At 47.9% G+C, this 24,719-nt stretch overlaps 1 protein-coding gene across 2 annotated transcripts in view; it reads left to right on the top strand.

The window, feature by feature from the left end:
* The window catches only part of IFT172 (intraflagellar transport 172), a 36,867-nt gene that overhangs the window by 6,071 nt on the left and 6,077 nt on the right, over positions 1-24,719 (top strand). Inside the window, exons 8-40 of one of the 2 annotated variants that reach the window (XM_040059093.2) lie at positions 154-368; positions 466-589; positions 1,685-1,780; positions 2,388-2,549; positions 4,235-4,288; positions 4,810-4,913; positions 5,488-5,573; positions 6,025-6,137; positions 8,293-8,460; positions 8,789-8,925; positions 9,748-9,855; positions 10,375-10,459; positions 10,784-10,876; positions 11,207-11,284; positions 11,662-11,910; positions 13,427-13,505; positions 13,915-14,035; positions 14,400-14,544; positions 14,619-14,708; positions 15,119-15,216; positions 15,440-15,575; positions 16,987-17,103; positions 17,701-17,843; positions 18,467-18,560; positions 18,811-18,875; positions 19,014-19,194; positions 19,660-19,769; positions 20,211-20,340; positions 20,932-21,030; positions 21,380-21,489; positions 21,973-22,036; positions 22,644-22,730; positions 24,528-24,644. In XM_040059093.2, the coding sequence (XP_039915027.1) occupies positions 154-368; positions 466-589; positions 1,685-1,780; positions 2,388-2,549; positions 4,235-4,288; positions 4,810-4,913; positions 5,488-5,573; positions 6,025-6,137; positions 8,293-8,460; positions 8,789-8,925; positions 9,748-9,855; positions 10,375-10,459; positions 10,784-10,876; positions 11,207-11,284; positions 11,662-11,910; positions 13,427-13,505; positions 13,915-14,035; positions 14,400-14,544; positions 14,619-14,708; positions 15,119-15,216; positions 15,440-15,575; positions 16,987-17,103; positions 17,701-17,843; positions 18,467-18,560; positions 18,811-18,875; positions 19,014-19,194; positions 19,660-19,769; positions 20,211-20,340; positions 20,932-21,030; positions 21,380-21,489; positions 21,973-22,036; positions 22,644-22,730; positions 24,528-24,644 (3,858 nt within the window). Of the gene's footprint in view, positions 1-153; positions 369-465; positions 590-1,684; positions 1,781-2,387; positions 2,550-4,234; positions 4,289-4,809; positions 4,914-5,487; positions 5,574-6,024; positions 6,138-8,292; positions 8,461-8,788; positions 8,926-9,747; positions 9,856-10,374; positions 10,460-10,780; positions 10,877-11,206; positions 11,285-11,661; positions 11,911-13,426; positions 13,506-13,914; positions 14,036-14,399; positions 14,545-14,618; positions 14,709-15,118; positions 15,217-15,439; positions 15,576-16,986; positions 17,104-17,700; positions 17,844-18,466; positions 18,561-18,810; positions 18,876-19,013; positions 19,195-19,659; positions 19,770-20,210; positions 20,341-20,931; positions 21,031-21,379; positions 21,490-21,972; positions 22,037-22,643; positions 22,731-24,527; positions 24,645-24,719 lie in introns of both variants that reach the window. The other variant, XM_040059092.2, reaches the window with a different exon arrangement.

The following is a 24,719-nucleotide window of genomic DNA, read 5'->3' as shown; positions in this document are numbered from 1 at the left end:
TGTCTTCCTACAGACTAGGCAGGCACACAGAGCTGCCCCCATGAACTGGGCTTTACAGAAGGTCCCATACTGGTCCCACTGGGATAGATGAGCACAGAGGCCTGCTAGGAGTTGGGGCCGTTCACATGTTCAGGGTGTTCTTGTCTGTTGTAGGGTAAATTGGCAGTGCATCCCTGTCCTCCTTACGCCCTTGCCTGGGCTTCCAACAGCATTGTGGCTGCAGGCTGTGACAAGAAAATTGTTGCTTATGGGAAGGAAGGCAGCGTGATTCAAACCTTTGACTACAGCCGGGACTCGTCAGAGAAGGAATTCACCACAGCAGCCACCAGTCCCAGTGGCCAGTCCATTGTTATTGGCAGCTATGACAGGTACCATGTACCTGATGGAGAATTCTCTTCTCTATAGTCCTTTCTTTGTCAGCCATGCACTGTTTTTAATGTCTCTCTTATCTCCTCTCTCTCACAGGTTACGGGTTCTGAACTGGAGCCCACGCCGCAGTGCCTGGGAGGAAGGCAAGCCCAAAGAAATAGCTCACTTATACACCATCACAGCTTTGGCGTGGAAGAGAGATGGCTCACGGATCTGTGCGGTTTGTATCATCAGTCCAGAGGCCTGAGCCTTCAAGTCCAACAGCAGGGGGATGTTTGTGCATGGGAACAAAGTGGTGTGCTCAGGGGAGGGCTTTGAACATGCTTTGGTCATACTGATGTGGTCACACCGTCACTCAGGAGTGCAGTGGCGATGCTGAGGCCAAGACCTTATGCTTGGGAACTGCTGCAGCTGGATGGGTGTGTGAAGCTGTAAAACCTTGTGGCTGTTGGTGTGATAGCTCACTGGTTGCAGCAGCCCTTCTCTTTTCTCAGAAGCATGATGAGGTCAGCATAGCTTCTCTGGGGCACTCTCGGGAACATTCTTTCCTCTGGGCACCCGTGAGAAGCAGTATACAAACCGACCTGCTAATGACACTCTGTGTTTCTGCACTGTGTTTTCAGTTCAGCATTCTCTTTCTTCTACCTTCAGCCATCAAGCCTTAATCTGCCTTTCTCTAAAGTCAGATAATTCTTTAAAACTCTTTAAATCGATCTTTCCGCATATTTTTTGTAGTTAGTTGACTAACTCAAAACACTCAAATTATTTATGAAAGATGTTATTTATGACTTTTCTGTAATAGTTTTTGTATATTTTTGTGTTCAACAATCAAGAATTCTTGAAATATTTTCAGACAAAGAATTACAGAACATGTGAACAAATATTTTCAGAGAAGGGGAAGGGGCTAAGGGGTGGGATATCAGTGAGAAGAGTGGGGATGTTAAAAATAAAGGTGAAAGGATTCTTCTTGAAGGGAGGAGAGATTAGGAGTCTGGGAGAGGGAGAAGTGAGAAACTGAGAAGAATAATGGGAAAGATGAGGACAAAGGTGGTTTTTAACCCTTCCTCCTCCTGTCCCAGATTCATGCCAACATTTGGTAATCTTCGTTTTTCTGAGAATGGCTCAATCTTTCTGTTATCTGAAGAAAGTCAAAATAGGACTGGTCCTCCTGCATGTGGGTGCTTGAACCTTGTTTTCCAGAACAGCTGGGACTGGTGTGTTTGTGTCTGACCTCTGATCCTCTTCATGTAAGCAGGGTTTGGAATATTTCTCCTTAACAGAGTTCACTCACCACATGATGTGTTTTTGTCCCCAGGGTACGCTGTGTGGAGGAGTTGAACAGTTTGACTGCTGCCTTCGTAGAACCATTTACAAAAATAAATTTGAAATTACATATGTGGGACCAAGCCAGGTAAGAGAACATCTAATGAGGTATGCAATTCCTGATGAAAATGGGATGTTTGCCAGAACTAGACATGTTTGGAGTTTTACACCTATGGTTTGTTCATACCAACTTGTTGAGAAAGGCATAGGGGATATGCCAGGGACAGGGCTTAGGTTGGGTGGGAATCGGTGGGAATTGGGTGGAGTTAATTTCCTATCATGTGAATTTTTGGGAGGTACCTCCATGTCAAGTGCAGACTTCTGAAGTGATTTAATTTTAGCCAAATTTACCTTGTTCAGAATGTGGCACTAAGGATGGGTGAGCTGGCAGCCTGGGCACCCCTGTGTAGTCAGTGGAGAGAGTACAGGATTCTTGAAAGGGCTGGGGGCCTGAGTGGGTCTCCAGCTAGGCTAGTAACTTGTAATAGGCAAAAGTAAGAATTCCACATGTCTACTATAGCTGTCATCCCATGCAAAAGGAATGGTAAGATTTTTTTAAAAATGCAGAGGGAAATGATGTGAGGGGATATCTAAATATCCTAATTATCATCTGTTGCCTAATCTTCCATGGGGCAAGAAGTCTGCGCCTGTTCCTCTGTGCATGGCCTCATATTGCTTTTTCTGACTTTCCCTAGGTCATTGTGAAGAACCTCTCAACAGGAACTCGAATTGTGTTGAAATCCCAGTATGGTTATGAGATTGATGAAGTGAAGATCTTAGGGAAGGACAGGTACCTGGTGGCCCACACCTCAGACACGTTACTGCTGGGTGACGTCAGCTCCAACAAGCTCAGTGAGGTACTGGAAAATCGGTGGCATTTCTGGAATTTCAAATGCTTAACTTCATAACACAGAGGATATGATTTCTGCATGGGAACAATACCTCTGTTTTCAAAGAATCATAGAATATTTCAGGTTGGAAGGGCCTTGGGAGGTGTCTTATCAAACGTACTGCCCAGAAGAAGGTCAATATTAAATTCAGATGTTGTTGCTCAGGTCCCACATTTTTTCTAATCCTCTGTTTCAATGCTTTACTGTACTCATGGAGGAAAGCCTTTTTCCTAAGTTTTCTTGGTATTTTGAGTGCTGTTTTATGACCACTTTTCATCCTTTCACTCTGCATCTGCCAAAACAAAGCCTGGCATCACTGTATTAGAGACTTCCTAAGCCTTCCCTTCTCCAGGCTGAAGAAGCAAGATTCCTTCAGCCTCTCTACACTGTGTAAGTGCTTCACATCTTGATGGTAGTGTGCTGAACTTGCTCCAGTTTGTCAGTCTCTCTTGTACTCAGGGGCCCAAATCTGGATGTTTTACATATATACGTTCTAGATATGAATGTACAAATCTTAGTGTGCTTAAAAGAAACAAAATAAAAAATTGTCAGAACAGCATTGATGACTGCATCGCACAGCTTATGCCTGTGCCATTTCTGGTACCAGACAATTCACACAAAATTGTCCATCCCCTGAGCCTCACAGTGCTCTGAGTGCTGAGCCCATGTGCTGAGCCTGGAGAATGGGGGCAATAGGCCAATGTCTGATAAAAGTATTAAATAGGCTTCAAGGACATACTTGCTTTGTTCACAAAGGTGTCGCATACCTTTAATCAGACTGGTGAGCTAATCAATCCCTCTTGGAGCAGGAACTCTGACTGGAGATTTGCACTGAGGAATGCTGATACTTGGTAATATAACTGAGAATTTGGCCAGAATGAAGCTCCCAGGTTCCTCTACATCTTAACTGCACAGAGTTTTTCTTTCAATTGCACAGCTGTACTCACTTCTCAGAAAGAACAAAAGCTTTGAGAAGTCCATTTGTACTCTTGCTGTCTCACTGGGGCTCCGTTGAAGCAGTACGTTGGAGTTCTTGAGTCCATGGAGTCCATGAGAGAAGAGGACTGCTGTAGCCTTGGCTTTCAGTTTTCTGCTTCTCTGGCCACTTGTCTATTGTTACCACAATAGCTATTGTATTATCCAGTGCTCTACTCAGATTTCCAATCAGTTGTTCCCCAGCCATTGCTAGTATGACCCTAAAAAAGAAGGGTTTCAGCTACATGTGGTGAGGAGATTCTGCTCCCACCAGTGGTAGCAGTGATTTTGTGGCTATGTTTAGCAGAGGCAGAGGAGTTGTTCGGGTGCTTTTTGCACTAAAGTTGGTCTGGGGAAGGTGGAGAAGGGCCTGTGAAGGATAGGATAGAGGGAGTACCTTGGTCACATAAAGGCCTCTTGTTCAGAAGACTATACTATATACTATACAAAGAGAGCTGGAGTCTGAAGCTGAGTTTAAAGAAAGGAGAGGAACCTGTGGAATTTGCAAGCTGGGAATGACTGAAAAACAGTGTTGGCAGCTAAAGTGATGGAACAAAATCCCTTGTGCAGTGTAAGTGTTTTTGTCTGTTGTGGGAGCTGGAATCTGAACAGTGGACCCCATCATCAGCAGATGGTCCTGGTGGAGGTCAGCCTCACCCCGTGCCATTGCTTTGCAGGTGGCCTGGCAAGGATCTGGGGGGAATGAGAAGTTCTTCTTTGACAATGAGAACGTAAGTAAGATGGGACAGAATGCTCCCCATGTATAATGTGTAAAGCTGTGTGTACACCAGCAAGAAAAGTGTCCCCTATGTTTCTGGAAACCCCTGTTTCTCAGCAGTTTTCCTGGATTTAGCCTCTTCATGCAGGTCCCAGTCTACTTTTTCCCTGTACTTGCCTTTTCCACATGCCAGGTACAGGGCAAACTCAGTATCTGGACTGACAAGTTATATGTTTTAACCCAGAAGGAGAGAGAAGCAATGAAAGAACAATGGCTCGAGAGGGTGTTAGAGATACAGAATACAGCTGTCATGGGGAGAGCTTGACTCCTGCAGGACTGATAGGCCCGCAATTAAAATCCCCGGCCTTGAGAAAAAGCTGTCAGTCACAACAAGAAGACAGGAAGAGCTCCTTAGTCATCCCAGAGTATTTAAATTAAGATTTGTGTACAGCAGATTTCTTTCCTGTTCCCCTTACTGGCAGGTGAGTGTTTCTGTTGCTTTACTCTAAAAGTGTATGACCCTCTCACCATCAGGTCTGCATGATTTTCAATGCTGGAGAGCTGACACTAGTGGAATATGGAAGCAATGACATTCTGGGGTCTGTGCGCACAGAGTTTATGAACCCTCATCTGGTCAGGTAATGGTTACATCTACCTGTGTAACCAGCACAGGCATTTAGTAAAATGAGCTCAGATGTACAACTCTGGAAGTGTCCCACACTGCAGAATGCAGCCCCCAGACACCCACTTCTCACAGTGACCAGTGATGGGTTTAGTTGCCAAGTTACTGGCTGTCAAGGTTTAGAAGCACGAGAGCCTCTTTTGCTCTCATCTTGGTGCAGTCTGCAATGGCTGTTGCTGAAGAGGGACCTCCTGTGCATGTTCTCAGGCAACTCTGCATCCAGCTGGTCCTGGTGCAGGATCATTAGGGACTCAGTTGCCAGCAGGACCTCCTCTGTCCCTCTAAAATTCTATACCCCATGTTCTGATTCAAGAGAAGGGAGGATCATGGGCTGCTTCTGGGGGGAAGCCATGGGTCAGAAAAATTTGATCTCACTTGAGGCAGCTATAAGTACTAGGCAAGTGTCACAGGTCACAGAACTGCACTGTTCCTGTGGTCAGGGAAACTGCAGAGAAGTCAGGGAGACACTATGCAATTCAAATGTGAATTTTGAGAGTTTGAAGGTAACAGGCATTCCCTTGAAATCACAGTGTCCGTATCAATGAGAGACAGCAACGAGGTGTGGATGAGAACAAGAGACTGGCTTACCTGATAGACATCAAGACTATAGCAACAGGTGACTGTAACCCTCCTTCTCCTTCCTGTATTTTGCCAGCCTTCCTTATTTCTTTTCATTTTTTGGGCCAGGCAGCACATCCCTGAAGTTGCCCTTTGCATTCCCTCTGCCTAGCAGCAGTCCACTGGACACCAGGCTGTCCTACTTTTGACAGGATACTGCCTGTCATGGACACAGCCATGGGTGTCTGTGACTGTGTCCTGGACCCAGATTCTGTTGCCTGCACTGCCTAAGCTGTGCATACTCACAGACAGTGGGAGAGAGTTGCTGCGGCTGAGAAGGCATGAAAATAAAATGTCACTGCTGTTTGGTGTTCATGTCACAGGGTCTTTGCTGAGGGTTTTGCCCTAAATAGGTCCCAGGCATCTGATTCCCCTGGCACAGCTTTAGATGTTGAGCACTTTGAGGTATGTCAGGTTACTTACATTGTTTACTTTCTTTCTGTCCGAAGTGGACCTTGTTGGTGGCTACAACACAGGTACGATCAGTCACGACAGCAAGATCGATTGGCTGGAGCTGAATGAAACAGGCCACAAACTGCTCTTCAGGGACAAGAAGATGAGGGTGAGACGGGCATCTCAGGCCATGTGGCAGGATGGCGTGTGTGGGTAGAGGTAGAGAGAGACATGCCTGAATGGAGGGAGGGAGGTGAGAAACACATCTGAAATTCTCCTGATTTTTTGCTTACTGCTCCTTTGAGGAAGTTTGACTATGTCCAGATTGCATGCGCTGGCAGTGTTGCATTCTTGAGTCATAGCTAATGCTGAACGTAGTTAATTGACATCTTGCTTCATCTCATCACACCTGAAAATGAAAATCGTGGGTTCTTCTGCAGTATGGTATTCAAAATGTCATGTTAGTCAGGTGATGCCCCAGTGACTGGAAGAGGGAAAACATTGTACCCATCTTTAAAAAGATTAGGAAGGAGGACTCTGGGAACTACTGACCTCGTAGCCCCACCTCTGGGGCTTGGAGGATCATGGAACTGATCCCCCTAGAAGCAGTGCTAAGGCAGATGGGGAACGGGAACGTGATTCAGGACAACCAGGGGAGAAAATTCGGGACAATCAGCATGGCTTCACCAACAGCAAGTCCTGCCTGGCCAGCCCAATGGCCTTCTCTGATGGAGAGACTCCATCAGTGAACAAGGGAAGGGCTGCGGATGTCATTTATCTAGATGTCTGTAAAGCCTTTCACACAGTCTCCCACAGCATCCTTCTGTCTAAACAGGAGAGAGATGGATTTGATGGTGGATTGTTTGCTTTTGCTGGATAAGAAATTGGGGGACATCAGTGACAAGTAGTGCCCCTCAGGGGTCTGTATTGGGACAGTGTTATTTTATATTTTCATGGATGATACAGATGAAGGGATTGAGTACACCCTCAGTTTGCAGATGACACCAAGCTGAGGGTGGAATGACACACCTGAAGGACAGGGACATCCAGAGGAACCTGGACAAGCTCCAGAGCTGCACCCATGGGAATCTCATGAGATGTAACAAGGGCAAGGATGAGCTGTGTGCTGAACCAATCCCACAGTTAGGGCAGCAGGGGAGGGTGGGTTTTGTTCCTCTGCCCTCTCTTTAGGTGACACCCTGTCTGCTATGCTGCTTCCAGCTGGTCCCAGCACAGGACCAACATGGAGCTGCTGGAGCAAATCCAGAGGCCACAGAGATGATCAGAGGCCTGGAACACCTCTTCTATGAGGAAAGGCTGAAAGAATTTGGGTTGTTCATCCTGGAGAAGGCTCCAGGAAGATCTTGGAGTCCCTTCCAGCACCTAAAGGGCCTCCAAAAGAGCTGGAGAGGGGCTTTGGAAAAGAGCCTGGAGTGAAAGGATAAGGGGGAATGGCTTCCCACTGCCAGAGGGCAGGGTTAGATGGCATGTTGGGGAGAAATTCTTCCTGTGAAGGGTGCTGAGGCCCTGGCACAGGTTGCTCAGGGAAGCTGTGGCTGCCTCATCCCTGGAAGTGTTCAAGACCAGGTTGGACAGGACTTGGAACAACCTGGTGTAGTGAAAGGTGTCCCTGCATATGGCAGAGGGTTGAAACAAGATGGTTTTTAAGGTTCCTTCCAACCCAAACCATTCTGGGATTCTATGATTTCTCCAGCCATTTTGGTACAGACTGAAACAGGGACTTCTCTTTTGATAGGTGTGTCATGAGACTGGCACAGTTCTCTCTTCTTTTTCTCATCTTTTCTAGGTGAGGACAAGGAATAGAGACAGTCTAGGAGTTTTCAGTCACAAGACACTATATGCCATGTCAGGTTACACCTTCCAAACTGTTACGTTTGGTTTTGGGCAGTGTGTTCTGCAAACAACTGACCTATCACCGTATTGGTAGTAGTCATTGCAATAGGACTGTGCCTGGGATGGAGAGTTCAGCCCAAGATGGCAGAGAAAGGTCCCTTAGTTTGTTTCCATGAAGGACTTTAGAGCCCATTTTCCTGTTCCAGCTCTGCAGCTGAGGGGGAACTGAAGTAGCACGAGGTATATTCTGGTTTATATTTGTCTATGCCAAGCCATAAGGGAGGCAAGAGCATGTGGCTTGAAATGCTGCAAGGTTTTACAGCAATGTGTAAATAAGTATGAGATTTTAGGATGTGTGTCTTGGAAAAAGTCTGTTTACAAATGCCTGCTCAGATGTTCCTGCAATGTTTATGTGAGCTAGCAGCCCAGCCACAAGTCCAGCTGAGCCTGTTCTCCTCTCCCATCTCCAGCTGCAGCTCTATGACATTGAAAGCAGCACCAAGACGAGCATTCTGAACTACTGCTCCTATGTGCAGTGGGTCCCGGGCAGTGATGTGGTGGTTGCTCAGAACAGAAATAGTCTCTGCATTTGGTACAACATCGATGCTCCAGAGCGAGTCACCATGTTTCCTCTGAAGGTAAAACTCTGGAGACTTTGATTGCCTCCTGCAGTTTCTTCTTCTTCTTCCTCATGCGTGTGGGAGTGGCAGGGGTGCTATGGCAGAAAGGAGGCAGAAGGGAGCTGTTAGTTTCTTATGGACGAAATATGAGCTCATTTGTCAAGTTTGTGGCAGGCATTTCTGGCAGAAGGTGGAGCAAGGAGCTGCTTCACGGCTCAGTCTGCTCAGTGCAAGCTAATTCAGAAGAACCGTGACTGGCAGAGCTCTTGCAGGGCTGCCCTCACATCCCTGAAACCCCACATGCTTAGGTGAACAGGGCAGTATTGACGGCTGGTACTCTTCCTAGGGGGACATCATAGGTTTGGAAAGGAATGATGGAAAGACTGAAGTGATAGTATCTGAAGGGGTGAACACTGTGTCCTACACCCTGGATGAAGGCCTCATAGAGTTTGGAACTGCTGTTGATGATGGGGATTATCACAGGTAAGTGCTGGATACACCAATGGGGATGGCAGGTAGCTCATATCACATGCCAGACACCTGGGAATCAGAGATCCATGAACAGCAGCACAGCTTTCCAGAGTTGAACTTCAGACTCTCAGCATGATGTTGGTGCCAGGTCTGGCTACAATGAACATCCGAGTCCTTTAGGAGAGATTTTTCAGCTTTTGCCTCCTTGCAGCTTTGTGGTTTCAAACTCAGGGAGAGACTGGTCAGTCTGGTCGCACAGATACCAGCAGGGCTGGTGAAGGTAGTTGTCAGTTAATTGCATAATTGAATAAGTGTGTCTCCAGAGCAGCCAGATGTGGAGTGGTGCTTGGGTGCTTTTACTGCTGCCCTTCCAGAGGTGGTAACAGTATTATGGAAACATCCAGGAGTCATGCAGTGTAAAAATTGACTGTCCGAAGTGGTCATGGACACCTGGGTGCTGCTGACACTCTTAGAAGGCTTTTAGAAGTGACCAGGGGAGAAAACTTCACATGGTCATAGCACTGTTGTGTCTTCAGAGACTTTCTCAGCAGGGACTTGTATCAGACAGAACACTTTAGATTTGTCCCACACTGCTACTGCCTTCTGTGGATCATCTACCTCTAAGTACCTTAGCCCAGGTAGTAATAACCTAGATCTCTGAAATTTCCTCTGTTCTGTCAGGCTCTGTGTTACACTGTCCTCTTCAGTGCTGGGCACATCCAGCTGGTTTTGTTTTCAGTGCTGATCTGGTTAAGAAGCTCCTGTCTCACAGTCTGAGATTTTCCTCAGAGAGCTCTTCTGTCGCTCAGAGTCTGCAAATCTGTCTGTCTCAAGGGCTACTGCATTCTTGGAGACATTGGAAATGTCCACAGAGACTGAAGCCATGTGGAAGACCCTCAGCAGACTGGCTTTGGAAGCAAGACAGCTGCACATTGCAGAGAGGTACATCCCATCTTCATGGCTTCAACATGCTCTTTGCTGAATCCCAGAAACTAGGGTCCGGCTAAAGATGTGGTTCTGTGTATGGTCTGGAATATTCACTGCGTTGGAAACTTACATGTTCTCTATACCAGGCCATGACTTTGCCTTTTCATCCCAGCTGGTAATGCCAGAACCAGGGATGGGAAGAACTCTCTCTGTGGCATAAATTTTTGTTGATGGTAACTCCAGGTTGTGTATAGCAAGGGCTGATGAGGCTGACAGATGTGAACAAGCTTGAGGCATTGCTGAAGCCTGGGGAGGTGAAACATGAGCCTTGATCATGCTCCTGCATTCTCCCATAGAGCAGGGCTAGAGGGCACATCTGAACATAGGTCTTTGCAAAATCCTTCTCTTGAAGTAGGGCTACCCCACCTCTCCCATTGCTGAGCTGAGTCTGCTGCCCGGTTTATGATTTTCTTATCTTGAACCAAAAGTGGGCAACAAAACCTGGTTATTGACTAACTGCTTCACATTTTCCAGGTGCTTTGCAGCTCTGGGAAATATGGCAAAGGCTCGATTTCTGCATGAAACCAATGTCATTGCTGACCAGGCAGCTCAGGAGCACGTAAGTCAAAATTTTCCTGCTCTGCAAGGCAGCAGTTTTCCTTTAAAAACTCACATGCTCATTATCTTCTGTGTCCTTGCTCACCAGCATCATGCTACGGACCGGTACCTCTTCATGCAGAAATCGCTGACATTGTCTTTCATCCACAGCTGCCAGTCTCTCTAAAGGCTGGCCATTTCATACTGTCCTGGCTTGTCACTGCTATGATTCTCAACTGTCTTTCATTTTTGTAATGACCCAGCCTCCACCTGCAGTCCCCTCTATGTTCCATTCTAGAGCCTGTTCTTTCCCTCAGCAAACTGAGCTTGCTGCTGTTGTTAGCAGGGTGGGGATGGCACAGACCATTACCTGGTGCGGGCCCGCTTGGCCATGCTAGACAAGAACTACAAGCTGGCAGAGATGATCTTCCTGGAACAAGTGAGTAAAGGAAGAAGGAGTGGAAAAAGTTCTGATTAATTTTGGGTGGGGAGGTGTGTGCCCTGTGCTGTAAGAGGAAAGGAAGATATTGCTTCTTCCTAGGAGAATAGTTTTCTCCATGAAGTAGAAAAGGTATTCCTTGTTCTGAGGTATAGGATTACCCAGAGATGCATGAAGAGTGTGAGGGAGGATGTATATCTAAGTAATGGAGACAGTACACATTTTCAAGTGTTTTCTGCATATCTAACCCTGCCCGCTGTGAGAGCTCCATGGCAGTGTATCTGCTCCTAACCTGGAGTCTTTGGGTTACTGCTTTGCTTTCTGACACAGAACGCCACAGAGGAGGCCATGGACATGTACCAGGAGCTGCACATGTGGGATGAATGCATTGTGGTGGCCAAGGCCAAGGTACAGAATATTGCTGCACTGGGCTGTAGGCTGGTCTTGCTTGGTAAATCTTCTGGTTGGGAGTCCATTCAGGATCTGTGTTCTTTTCACCTGCTTTACCTTGCTTCTGCTTGGAAGGGCTACAGGTAGAAGGGAAGATTGCACGGGTGTAAGCACAGACCTGGAAGAATAGGGAGAAAAGCTACTGAAATTGGTTTAGGAGTATCTGTGGCTTCAAAGAAGAATGGGTAGTGCCATGGTACACAGGGCTGGCATTGCAGTTTCTGATAACTGGACAACAGGAGGCCTGGTGCTATGATTGAGTGTTCAGAGCCTGCAGGATGAGCTGCGCAGTATCTCATCTTACCCAGGTCAGGCAGGTCTGTGTTTCTCCATAGGGACACCCAATGCTGGAGAAGTTGCGTCGGGGTTACTACCAGTGGCTGCTGGATACCCAGCAGGAAGAGAAGGCTGGGGAAGTCCAAGAGGGACAGGGCGACTACCTGGCAGCCATCAGCTTATATCTGCGGGCAGGGCTGCCAGCCAAAGCAGCACGGCTAGCCATGGACAGGGATGAGCTGCTCACCAATGCGGATGTCATCGACAGGATCTCCATGGCACTGATAAGAGGGGAACTGTATGAACAGGTGAGTGGCTTTCCCATTGGGCTTTCAACTTAGGGACATCAGGGCCCTTACCCCATCCTCTGCACCTGTGAGACACAGGGGGACTGAGCTGGAAGGTAGCAGAGGTAATTCTGTGTTGATAAGTTTGCAGTTAACATTTTTGATGAAATCTTCACTGTATCCATTGTATATGGGTGAGGTCTAGAATTTCTCCTATTAATCAGGAAGAAAATCACATCTGATTGGCAACATGTCTCCAGAATGTAGTGTCAGTAACAGTTAAGGAGGCCCCTAGGAGGATGGGAATCAACAGGAACAGAATCGGGAATGAACAGGAACAGAATTGGGAACCAAACTGAAAACTTGATGTCACTTTGGAAATGTCAGTGCTTCCTCACATCAGAATAAAATACAGTGTAAGGGTAGTCTAAATGCAAAAATTTAGGAAGCAAAACAAAGGAGCTGAAGACTGTAGAACCTCACTATTATAAAGAAGGGATGTGATTATTCTCTGTCTCTTAAGACCAAAAATTGATAACTTCTTGTTACCTGACAGTTCTAAAATCAAAGGGTGCTTGTTTTCACAGCACATAATCATGTTAATGTAAGAAAGCAGTGCTGAGTCTGCCCACCGCTCAGTATCCTGGCCAACAGTGGCCTCTGGCAGGTGCTTAAGAAAGGAAAATAAAGAACAGGGCAGGCAAATACAGTGTGGCACTTCCCCTAGTGTATTTTCGTAGGGTCCAGCAGTTTGCAGCCTATAACATATCTGAACACCTCCCCTTCCATGTTTAAGAGCTCGATAGATTTTGCTTCCATGAGCTTGTTGAATTATTGCTTGAACCACACATAGATTTTTAGTTACAACTTTGCCTATGAGTTACCCAGTTCAGTTAGATGTTGTGTGAAAAAAGCCACTGCTTTTTGTTAGCTTGTTTTATGTCTCCTTTATAAATTACATTTCTCTAGTCTTAATTTATCTTCAGCATTTTCTGGCCATTTCATTTCAACACAAGAGAACTTTGTACTTTTTCAAACCTGTCATCTTTTCTTAAGCTTTCAGTTGAAAGAATGAGTGGAGTTCCCAAGCACTAGATGTTGTTACCAAAAGTCCAAAAATGATTAGACAAATCATAGAGGTAGAGTCTGTCAAAAGCTATTAAATACAATGATGTGAGGGCATCACGACAAACTTGGGCAGCTTCTACTGTGCAGGTTGTCAGAGATGGACAAATAGAGGAAAGGCTGGTATATACTTGCTGTGTTAGTATTGTTCTTCTCTAGATGTGTAGTCTTGGCACCATTCAGATACTGAAGGGAATGAGCCTTTGGTCTGCATGAATGGCTGTGCTGGGGTCGATCAGCACAGAGGACAACGGTCTTGGCATATGCTGTCTTTCCTAGAAGTTCCTTAATCCCCATACACTTGGTTAGTTGTGCAGACAGAGCTGGTGCAGGAGTGTGCATGGAACTGGTAGGGTTTGATGATGTGGGGGGATGGTGGCTCTGGAAACTGGCAGCTTGTATCTGTCATTAGGCTGGAGACCTGTTTGAGAAGGTTGGGAACCCACGAAAGGCTCTGGAGTGCTACGGCAAGGGCAGCGCCTTCCTGAAAGGTACTGTGCTCAGTATGTTCCTCCCCTTCACCTGCAGCAGGACCCTGGGTACGCTGGCCTGATGGCAACATGAAATAATTGCCCTGGAGCCTGGAGATGCCTGAATGCTCTGCAGCTTCCACCTATTACATAATTCATTGTATTTTCACATATTGTACTTTCACATAGTTGTACTTGCACATGCAGTCCCAGGAGAGTGTCTTTTTCCCAAGCCTTTGACCATGCTGACTGCGCCAGCATGGATTTGACCCAACTCTCCACAGGGTCTAGGTTGCTGGGTAACCCTTTGGAGCTTAGGTGGCTTAGGCAGTCACCGTTCCCCTCCTGTGTCAGATCCAAAGTCCATGTTTGCCCCACAGTTCTGCTTCCCCGCTGGCCTCAGCATGATAGCTCTTGTGTCTCCTTACAGCTGTGGAGCTGGCTCGCCTGGCATTTCCTGCAGAAGTTGTGAAGCTGGAGGAGGCCTGGGGAGACCATCTGGTGCAGCAGAAACAGCTAGATGCTGCTATTAACCATTACATTGAAGCCAGGTGGGAGCAGGAGAAGGCTGTGTAAGCAGCAGGATACTGGCGGGGCATAAAGTTGATACCTTTCCCTCTGTCAGCAGAGGGTTTGCCTGAGTGAACCCCCACTACCCCGCTTAGCAGTAGCCCACATGCTTGTGTGCACCAGCCATCGATGCCTTCCCACATCTCTCCCAAGGTCTTAGAGACTGCGCTTCCCTGCTGTCCCAGTTCTTCCATCCCCCTTAGCGCTGCCAGTTACTTGGCTACTTTATGCCGTTCTAACTCAGGAAGTTGAATCAAGCAGCAGAGCACTTTAGTCTCCCTGGCATAGTGTAGCTAGAGGAGATGCCTGCTGCCTGGCTCTAAAGACTGGTGGGTTTGGTGCCAGGTGCTCAATTAAGGCCGTTGAAGCAGCTTTGGGAGCCCGGCAGTGGAAGAAGGCCATCTACATTTTGGACTTGCAGGACAAACAGACTGCAGCCAAATATTACCTCAAGATTGCTCAGCATTATGCAGCTTTACAGGAGTATCAGGTGAGGCCACAGACCACAATCACCACTGCTCTGTGTGTCCCTTGGATATATTGAGTGTGATCTTTTCCTGGCAGGTTGCAGAAGAACTGTACATCAAAGGAGGCCAGACCAAGGATGCCATTGACATGTACACACAGGCTGGGCTTTGGGAACAGGCTCACAAGGTAAAGTGAGAAGCCAAAGCTTCTGTGAACCTCACCCCACTTGGTGAGATGTGTCTTCCATCAGGAGGTGGTAGTATCTTGTGCACTGGTACCTCATCAACCAGTACTCTTCCCAAATACACATGCAGGGACATCCTGCCAACAAGAAATCAGTTCCCAATATTCCCATCCTGACCGTGGCCTTCTCTCTCTCACAGCCCCGTGTGGGTCCACCTCTGGCACAAATGGCCCCCTCCAAGAGCTGGTTCTGTGTGCTTTGTGACAGGACAAGTGACTTCCCATTCTTTGCAGAGCGTATAGCACAGATACATGCTTGTCAGATGGGAAGGAAATATGTTTTCCCCTTCTCCTTCACTGTCATGTGTCAGGAAATTGCTGTTTATTTCTCCCCTGTGTGTTCCTTTTGGCAGCTGGCACTCAAGTGTATGAGCCAGGAGGACGTGACTGTGCTGTACATAACCCAGGCCCAGGAGATGGAGAGACAGGGCAAGTACAAAGAAGCGGAGAGGTGAGTTTCTTCCAGTACTGGTATCAGTCCAAGACTGAGCCCCCAGAATATTGCTGTAGTGAGGAGAAGCCCATTCCTGGGTTAGAAGAAGAATTTGGGACTGGGGTTTGGGATAGTCAGAGGAACTTTCTCCAACACGGAGAACTGAAGCTGATATTTCACAATGCAGAAAGGGACTGGCCATGTCCTTGGCTGAGCCATTTGGATGTGCTTATGTTCCCAGGCTGTACATCACTGTGAATGAACCTGATATGGCCATCACCATGTACAAGAAGTGTAAGATGTATGATGAGATGGTTTGCCTCGTAGCCAAGTACCACAAAGACTTACTTGGAGATACTCACCTGCACCTGGGCAAGGTGAGTACGTCTCATGGCGGGAGATCAGCTAGACCAAGCAGGGGCAAGTTTGTTATTACAAACAAATGTTTGAGATTGCTTAAAAAATCAGTGGCAAGGGTATGAGCAAAAGTTAGGCTTAGTATTAAGCATCAAAGCACAACAGGTTTGTTGTCAAAATTCACTCTACTGCTGACAGGACAGCTAAGACAGAACAAGGCAAAACAAGCAACAACAAAACCAAACAAAATCCAGGCAATCAAAACAGAAATTAACTGAGAACTGTGTGAGGGGTGTGGGGGTGTGTGTGTGTGTGTGTGTGTGTGTGTGTGTTCGTGTTTGTGTGTGCGTGTGTGACAAAAGACAGTGTGCGCAAGGATAAAAAAGAACACAGCCTAAAAGCTTAACAGCACTCAAATGTAAGAGTCCTTTAACTTAACTTACACCTTAAGCCTAACAATTTAACATATGAAAACATTTAACTTGCACCTGAGTTAATTTATATCTTAACCTTCTTCTTTATATCTTAACCTCAATCTAACAGAGGAATAACACTTAACAGCATTTAGCATAACTTATAACTTTGAAGTTATACTTAGCAACTCAGCAGAAGAGTAACACTTGGCAACACTTAGCTTATAACCTATGTTTAACAACTTAGCAGAAGAACAGCACTTAGCAGCATTTAAGTAAGTTTATAATTTAACCTTACTTACAGGACTAATTTAGAGATATTCAAGGTACTTAAACATCTAAGAAAGCCACATTGCTCCCAGATTTGCTGTAGCATATGTGCATCTTTATGCACACAGACAGAAGCAGTCAGTGCAAGCAAGGTACCTGTGAAAAATTCCTCCCAGAGGTCAGTGAAATCCTCGCTTTGGAGATTTTTGCATCTCCCGATGGGGGAAGAACCGAGCCTCCAGGAGTGAGGGCATCAGCCCAGGACACATCGTGTTTTGGTGATCCTCCAAGAGTAGCAATCGTGAGGGTTTGCTGGCTCTGAGAGGTGTCCCTCCCCAGAGGGAGATTGCTGCTCACAGCCCACTGTGGTTCCAGGAGAGCTCAAAGGGGTCTCATTCTGGACCGCTGTTTATAGGGTCACAAGAGAGTGGGCTTCAGTCATAATAATGTTTCGTCCTAGCCAGAGTTTGGGTTGGCATTTTCTTTGAAAGTGTGAGAACAGGAATTTCGTGCCATTCAAGCAAGAGGAATATTTTCCTAGGCTGGTCATAAGGAAAACAGAAGCTCATTAGACAAGAGCAGTTCCTGAGAGCAAGACAGTGTTTCTAATAAGCTCAGGAAGAGCTAATCCCTGGTGTTTTCAAGGCCAAGGCCTAACAAGCATTTCTCAGATCACACTGCAGCCTAGGAGAGAGGAGGGGGGAGTGCACCACCGCAGGTGTCACTATCTCATTGCCTCTCACTGCAGGAACTGGAGGCAGAGGGGCGCTTGCAGGAGGCTGAGTATCACTACTTGGAAGCCAAAGACTGGAAGACCACAGTGAACATGTACAGAGTGAATGACATGTGGGAAGAAGCATACAGGGTAATAATCATTCACAGCTCCCCACCTGTGCAAGGGTTGGCTAAGACAGAACAAGGAAAAACAAGCTGTGGGATCCTGGTGGGAACTGCTTTGTCTCTGTTCGCTGCAAGATCAGAACATCTGGTGTACATTCCCCAGCCTCAGAACTGCCCCAGCCCTGGAGGCCTATGGGCCTGTCAGTCTGCAGCATTGTAATACAAAAGCAGGGTTTGACCCTTGGCCTTTCTGCTGTGCTACCTTCCTCCAGGCACTGCTCTACCCTTCATCCCTGCATCCTGTTTTACCTCAGAGGTGCTGCTCTGGCTACAGCCTCCCCAGCACTGCTCTCCTCAGTGTGGCCACGGAATGCTGGGGTCATTTCTGCTCTCCAGACAGTGATTTGGGCTGTGCTGCGGCAGCATCTGTTCTGCTGCACTGTATGTGCCTTTATCTTATTCTCCCACTCACCAGTACAGTGGTGGTTGCAGAAGGGTTCGTCAGGAGGGAATAGATGGTTTTGATTCTCCCTCCTGCCAGCAGGCAGCACGTGAGAGGGGCTCAGTCTGCTGAAGGTGAAACAGATACAGCGGGTTCTTCCACTTCCTTTTCCTTGGACAGGTGGCCAAGGCACACGGGGGTGCAGACTCCCATAAGTATGTGGCCTATCTGTGGGCAAAGAACCTGGGTGGAGAGGCAGCTGTGAAACTCCTGAGCAAATTTGGACTTCTGGAGATGGCCATTGACCGTGCAAAGGACAGTGGGTATGCAGGTGTATCCCCCCAGCACTTCCCTCCCCTCTGCCTAACCAGTAAAAAACGTGTGGGCCAAGATAACTGTGTGCATATGGTAGCTGCAGATGCAGAAAATGACATCTTCCCACCCCACCATACTCCACACAGGCCTTCCACATCCTTGACACATCCCACTTTTCATCTTTGTGGCAGTCTCTCAAATGCCAACTCTGAACTGGGCAGGCAGATGCAGTTTGTCCCTTATCCTCTGCAGGGGAAAGCTTGTGAGAGCCTCTGAGCATGAGAGGAAGTACTCATGTCACCATAAGTAACTGCCTGCCACAAAAGCTTTGGCCTTGCTCTGCATCTGGCCAGGTGTCTGCTTGTATGGCCATTCATTACTGCTCTTCCCGAAGCTCCCACATCTCTTGGCTCCTGCCTTGGGCTCTAACAGCAGGTGTGAAGGAGCTGATTTCTTTAGTGGGACTTCTAAAAGCTCCTGGTCAGGAACAGGAGGAGCGGGAAGTGCTTATTCACTTGGGACCCCCTGTATTCCCCTCTCTCCTCTCCCAGTGTCTTATGCTCTACTCGATGTCTTGTTCTTAATGAAGGCATACTCTCACAGCACAGGGTTCTTCTCTCTTTCATTGCAGGGTCTTTGAATTTGCTTTTGAGCTGGCCCGCCTCTCCATGAAGCAGAAGATGCCAGACATCCACTTGAAGTACGCCATGTTCCTAGAAGATGAGGTAATTTTCCCCCTGGGACAGGTGCACGTTCTCTAGTCCCTCAGGTAATGGAGCAGTTGTCCCTGGGCTGCTGCAGCAGTCACAGTTCTGGCTGCGGTCACTGCATATCCAAAGGGTTCCATGATGACAGCGCCAAGCTCCACACACCTTTGTTTCATAAATCCTCCCTGACTTGTGGTAAGTAGAAGATGTCATATGTGATGATACCAGAACAGGAAGGTTTGCAAACAAATCACGTCTCCTCCTCTAGGGCAGATTTGAAGAGGCTGAAGGAGAATTCATTAAAGCTGGGAAGCCCAAGGAAGCTGTGCTGATGTATGTATCCTCCACATCCTGGCCTGCTGTGTCTGCTGTCTCCATGCAATGCCAGCCTGGTTGCTTCTCCAGCACTGTGCTGCTCCTTGTCATCCTTGTTGTTACATCTCATGTCCCTGTTACATCTCATCCTCCCAGGTTTGTGAATAACCATAACTGGGATGCTGCGCAGCGCGTGGCTGAGGCTCATGACCCAGACAGTGTGGCTGATGTGCTTATCGGACAGGCACAGTTTGCCTTTGAGCAGAGAGAGTTCCAGAAGGCAGAGGCCTTCCTCCTGCGAGCACAGAGACCTGAGCTGGCCATAGAGTACTATAAGGTGAGTGCAGTCTGTAGCAGCATCATTGCCTTCCTCACTGGACAAGAACCCCATTTAGATGAAGGAATGAAATTCACTTCCCAGCTCTCCCTGTCAGCTTAGCAGCCAAAGAGAAACCATTTACTCAGGGTTTCTAGAGGAATTAATTCTGGCCTAAGGACTGAACCAGTGGATTTCATATCACAGCTTCATGCCCTCTCAGTTCTGGAGCATGTATCCTGCCAGAATGTGGGTGGTCCTTGGGGCAGCACAAGTGGGTGCATGTGGAGGCTTAAGTGCCCATTCCACTGAGGCAGCTGGAATGGATGAGCATGTTCCCTGTGGGGGAGGAGAGAACTGGGTGGTGCTACTGTGGTTGTTTCTTCTAGTCGGTTCTCTGGCAAGATGGCGTGAGGGGATAGATGTGTTATGTGATGGCAGGAGTGTGGAGGATCCTGGTGAAAACTCCCCATTGTGCTTGTGCAGGAGGCCAGCATGTGGAGCGAGGCCCTGCGGATCTGCAAGGAATACATGCCTAGTCGACTGGGAGAGCTGCAGGAGGAGTGTGGCAGAGAGGCTGGCAAGAAAGGCTCCAGGTTAGGAGTGCTGTGGTCAGGCTGCAGGAAATAGCCTGGAAGCTCTTCCCCATGGCCATTTTGCTGATGCCTTACAGAGACAGCCTGATGGGATCCCTGATGTCAACTTGTTTCCTTCTTGAGGGTTCTGGATTTCTTACTTCATAGGTTTCCTATTCTTCCTTTTTGCTCTGGGAGGCTTATTTCTGCCGTCCAAGGTCTCCCAGATGGCATCTTGCCACACACAAATCTCCGTGGTCTTCTGTACTGCCATTGCGTCTCCCCAGGGTCTTTGGTCAGTTCTCTCCTCAACACTGTTTCATGTTCTCTGTCACATGCTCCACTCTGTCTGAGGTCCCTGCTTACCTGTAGTGTGCACCTCCCTGCCCACACCCCACACACTGTCTACAGGATCTCTGGAAGTGTGCCAGTCCTGCTCACAGCCTGCATTCCTCCCCACAGTGGAACTGAAGGGCTGCTGGAGCAGGCACGGGAGTGGGAGCAGGCTGGGGAGTACGCCAGGGCAGTGGACTGCTACCTGAAGGTGCGGGATCCCAGCAACAGCGTCCTGGTGGAAAAGTGCTTACTGAAGGTAATGCCTGGGGCTATGATTCCCTTCACCTGCTCTTCTGCCTGGAAGCTCTTCCACAACCTGAGTCCACCTCAGGGATCCCTGTCACTGCAGGGCACCGGAGAGCTGCAAGCTGCAGTGACTGAAAGCCTTTGTAGCTGTTCTCTCAAGCCGTGACAGGCTGTGCTTATCCTGCATGGTGCTGCCTCCCTGCTCTGGCACCGCTGCCTGTGGCAGGCCCCTGTCTGTGTGCCCATGGCTCCTTGCACTGAAGAGCTGCACTTTATGACTCAGCCCTTGCTAGAGGAGCATCTTCTTGTGCTCTATGCCACCAGCCTTTGTGCTGCATTCTTGCTCATACTGCTTACTCACATCCATGTCCTTGTACCAACTTCAACAACAATTATGTCCTTGTCTGATCTTCTGTGTGTGAAAGTAGCTGGCCTTTGCTCCTCTGACTTGTCAAAACGACCTGCCATTTGTTTCTCCCCTTCCTCCATCATTCCAGTGTTTCCAGCTGTCAGTCTTTTAGCTGGGACTAAGTTCTTCCCAGCTTCATCCTACTCTCCCACCCTTTTAATCAACTGAGGTGCTGACAATTTCTCTTCACAGGCTGCTGAGTTGGCCGTGAAATTCTTGGATCGGTCACAGAGCATGGAAGTGACACGGACCGTGGCTCCTCAGCTGGTGGCCATGAAGAAATACAGCATGGTGAGTTCTGGCTCCTGCCCCCACACTGCTGAAGCAGTAGTGACATTGGAAGGGAGAGCTCTAACCAAGCGAAGGAGATCAGGTCACTTCTTGGGGTGATAGGTGAACGGATGGCCTTATCTAGAGGTAGGCCATGCAGAATCTTCAAGGAAGATGAAAGAAGGGAATGAATCAAGTCCCAGAATAGTGTGAGAGAGCCAGGCCTTGGGAGGAGGCAGGAGGCAGAAGGGCTTATCTTTTGGGAAGAGACTTTCTGTTGTGTCTATGTGGTGGTCCAGCACTAGCTTCAGCCTGGGATACTGGGAACCCTTGGAGTTTGTCTCCCATGGAACTGTCTCTGGCCCTGCAGGCAGCTGAGCTCTACCTAAACGTGGACCTCATCCGAGAAGCTATCGATGCCTTCATTGAAGGGGAGGAATGGAGCAAAGCCAAACACGTGGCCAAGGAGTTCGACCCCAGGTATGCCCTGAACTTTGCAAACTATACCCTTCTTGTTCCCCGTCCCACCCCCAGCTGATCCCTTGTCCTGTCTTGTACTGTCGTGTTGCCCCTAGGTTTTCTGGATTCTCCCCACCATGGCCTTCCCAGGCTTGACAGGGTACATTCTCCACAGCTACCCTTCCCAAGCCAGTTAACGTTCTGACCCTTTTCTATTGCCACACATCCCACAGAAATGGTTATCCACTTTTGTTTCACCCCTTTCCCTTTCTGTAATTCTGTGCAAGCACTTCCTTCTGAAAGCCCTGTGATCCGTTGTTCTCCTCACGTATTATACTGGGAAGAGCTGCTTAGACTCTTTCCTTCCCCATCCATCTGTGCACCAGCAGCCTGCTAGCAAGACATAGCACAGCTGAAAGTCTTCGAGTTCTAAGGTTGAATCCAGCCTCTGCACTGATGCAAGACATGAGTCTTGCTGCCTTTTGGGATTCTTTCTACCCACAGGTCAGAGGAGTACGTGGACCAGCATTATAAGGAGTATTTGAAAAAACAAGGAAAGGTGGATTCGGTATGTATTTGAGCAGGCTAGGAGTGATGTCAGGACCTGTACAGATCCTTGGGGCCTTTCTCATGGGCCTTTTGTCTGACTATGAGTGAGAAGTCTGTATGTGCCTGTGACCCATGGCTACTGCATGCCAGACTACAGAGTCATAGAAGGGTATGGGTGGGAAAGGACCCTAAAGCTGATCTCAAGCTCCTCTCATTCCACTTCCTGCTTTGGGCAGGGACACCTTGCACTAGACTGGGTTGCTCTAAGCACACGTTGCTAGGTCATGTCCAATTTGTTGTCCACCAACACCCCCAAGTCCTTCTCCTCTGGGCTGCTCTCCATCCATTCTCCAACCAGGCTTCATCTGTACATGGGGTTGCTCTGACCCAGGTGCAGCACCTGTCACTTGGCCTTGTTGACCTTCACAAGGTTCACATGGGCCAACATCTTCAGCCTGCCCAGGTTCCTCTCAGTGGAAGATGGGTCACACAGGCTGTGATTTCATGCCATGGAGGGGAAGAGACGGTGTGTTTGGGCAAAAAAGACATGGGTGACCTGATGCCTGCATGGATGTGTGTAGGTAGCGTGGCCTGCAAAGTGAATTTATGGCTGTTTCCATCCTCAGCTGGTGGGAATTGATGTCATGGCAGCTCTGGATATATATGCAAAGCAGGAGCAGTGGGAAAAGTGCCTGGAGGTTGCAGCTAAGCAGGTGAGTGCTTGTGTGAGCCCTCAGGGACAGAGCTGGAGTGGGTGGGCAGCACGGAGAGCCACTGCAGGGGCTCAGGAAGCACCACACCACCGTCCCCATCGTGGCCAGTCAGGCTGAGCGGGGAAGTGCTAGAACCTTGAAGCATGTTGTATTTTAATTTTGTGATTAATGGAGCATTGGAAGAAGCTAAATGAGTTGTTTGGGCTGGAAGTAATCAGTACCATGGAAACAGGGATTTGTAGAAGAAAGCCTCCTATGTTCTTGACAGCGGTGGTGTCAGTCAGAATGAGACATCCTAGTCAGGAAAGCAAATTTGACATTTTTTCAGTTTTACTGACCTGAAACTAACAAAATTACCTCAGCAGAGTAATAAAACAGAGAAAAGCAAAATGAAACTGCTTTACAGTGCTCTTTCAAGGTAGTAACAGGAGAAGATAGCTCTTGATTACCAGGATGTACTCTGAGGGATGGTTTGTATTCAGTCGTTATTGATTGGTGATTGGTTATTGAACGGTTATTGGTTAAATGGTTGTTGAAAATGGAGGTAATGAAGGGCGGGTTGTTCTTTGGAGTGAGGTATTGGTTCAGACTGAGTAACAGGGCAGGCTTGGCAACAGTGTCTGCAGTTAGTGAGGACATCACAACTTGTCACTCAAGCCAGCACTGAAGACTTGGAAAAGCACTGAGAATGTCTGGCACTGTGGTTTTATAACCGTGGTTCCAATAACCCAAGTTTGGCCTCTCTGAGGGTGAACTTGTTGTTTCTTAGACCTGAGCTCTGAGATGCAGATGGTCTCTGTTGTAGTCATGGTTCTCTTGGGAGGCTCCCCTATTGATACTCTGCCTATCAGGAGCCACAGAGAATAACTGCTCCATTTAATGGGACAGACTCAGTCAGTATTATATTGGGCACCACAAGGCCACATTGAGTCTAAGATCTTGGTGTCTGCTCGTTCCTCTAAGAGAGCATTAGCATGACCCGTTTCAGTAACCAGTGCAGAGTGTAATCACTTTGACTCAGCTGCTCTACAGTGATTATACAGCAAAGGACATTTATGAAAGCAGGTCACATACCAGATTTAATCTTAATCCCAAGATATACTGAACGTGGTACTTCACTGGCACCCCATCTGGGTGTTCAAGTTCTGGACATCTACTGGGACACTGGTCTTTTTTATGCATAATAAACCTGCTTCCATTGCTCAGTTTTTAACAGGATTGCACATTTTATGCCATTTTCTTCCTCTCATTACTATATTTATGCATATGTGAAGCAGTTTTTTCTTCATTTGAATTTCTGAGGCCAATAGCAGTCCTCAGCAGTGTCTACAGGGTCAGCACATATATGAGTAGCACTCTAAGAAGGTCTGCAGTCCTGGAGCCGTGACAGCATGTGGATAATGGACTAGAGCAGCTTTGTAAATTATAAACATCTTCACCCAGGGTTTTGGTTACTTTCTTTGTTAGACTAAGGGCTGCTTTACAAGGGTAGCCTTGCTGACACGTAGTAGAGGTGCTGCATCCTTCAGGTGTTTGGCAGTATTTCTTTGGCAAGCAGTGAACAGCTGGAAAACAGCTGTATTTGCATGTGTGGAGGATCAGCTAGCCAAGATAAAGGTGTCATAGGGCCCAATCAAAACCCAGGTGTTCTTAGGGCAGTCTGGCTCTGATTACCCGTTTCACCCTTTGGGACTCAGGTGTGTAGGGTTGTGCACACACGGCTGAATCCATCCCCACCAAGTGGCAAGTCTTCAGCTCATGAGTCTCATGCTGCTGCTTTCTGTGTGTCTTCTCCAGAGCTATAAAGTCCTGCACAAGTACGTCGCTCTGTATGCAACACACCTGATCTGTGAGGGCAGCTGGGACAAAGCCCTGCGCCTGTACGTCCACCACGGAGCACCTGCCAGCCCACAGGTAACGAGGGCAGCACGACATCCCGAGCTGGGCTGTGCCAGGGTGCTGTGATCTGCTGCATGAGTCAGGCTCCCA

Source organism: Hirundo rustica, chromosome 3 (assembly GCF_015227805.2).
Source record: "Hirundo rustica isolate bHirRus1 chromosome 3, bHirRus1.pri.v3, whole genome shotgun sequence".
In the NCBI taxonomy this organism is placed as follows: Eukaryota; Metazoa; Chordata; class Aves; order Passeriformes; family Hirundinidae; genus Hirundo; species Hirundo rustica.
This window is presented reverse-complemented; position numbering and strand designations above follow the sequence as displayed.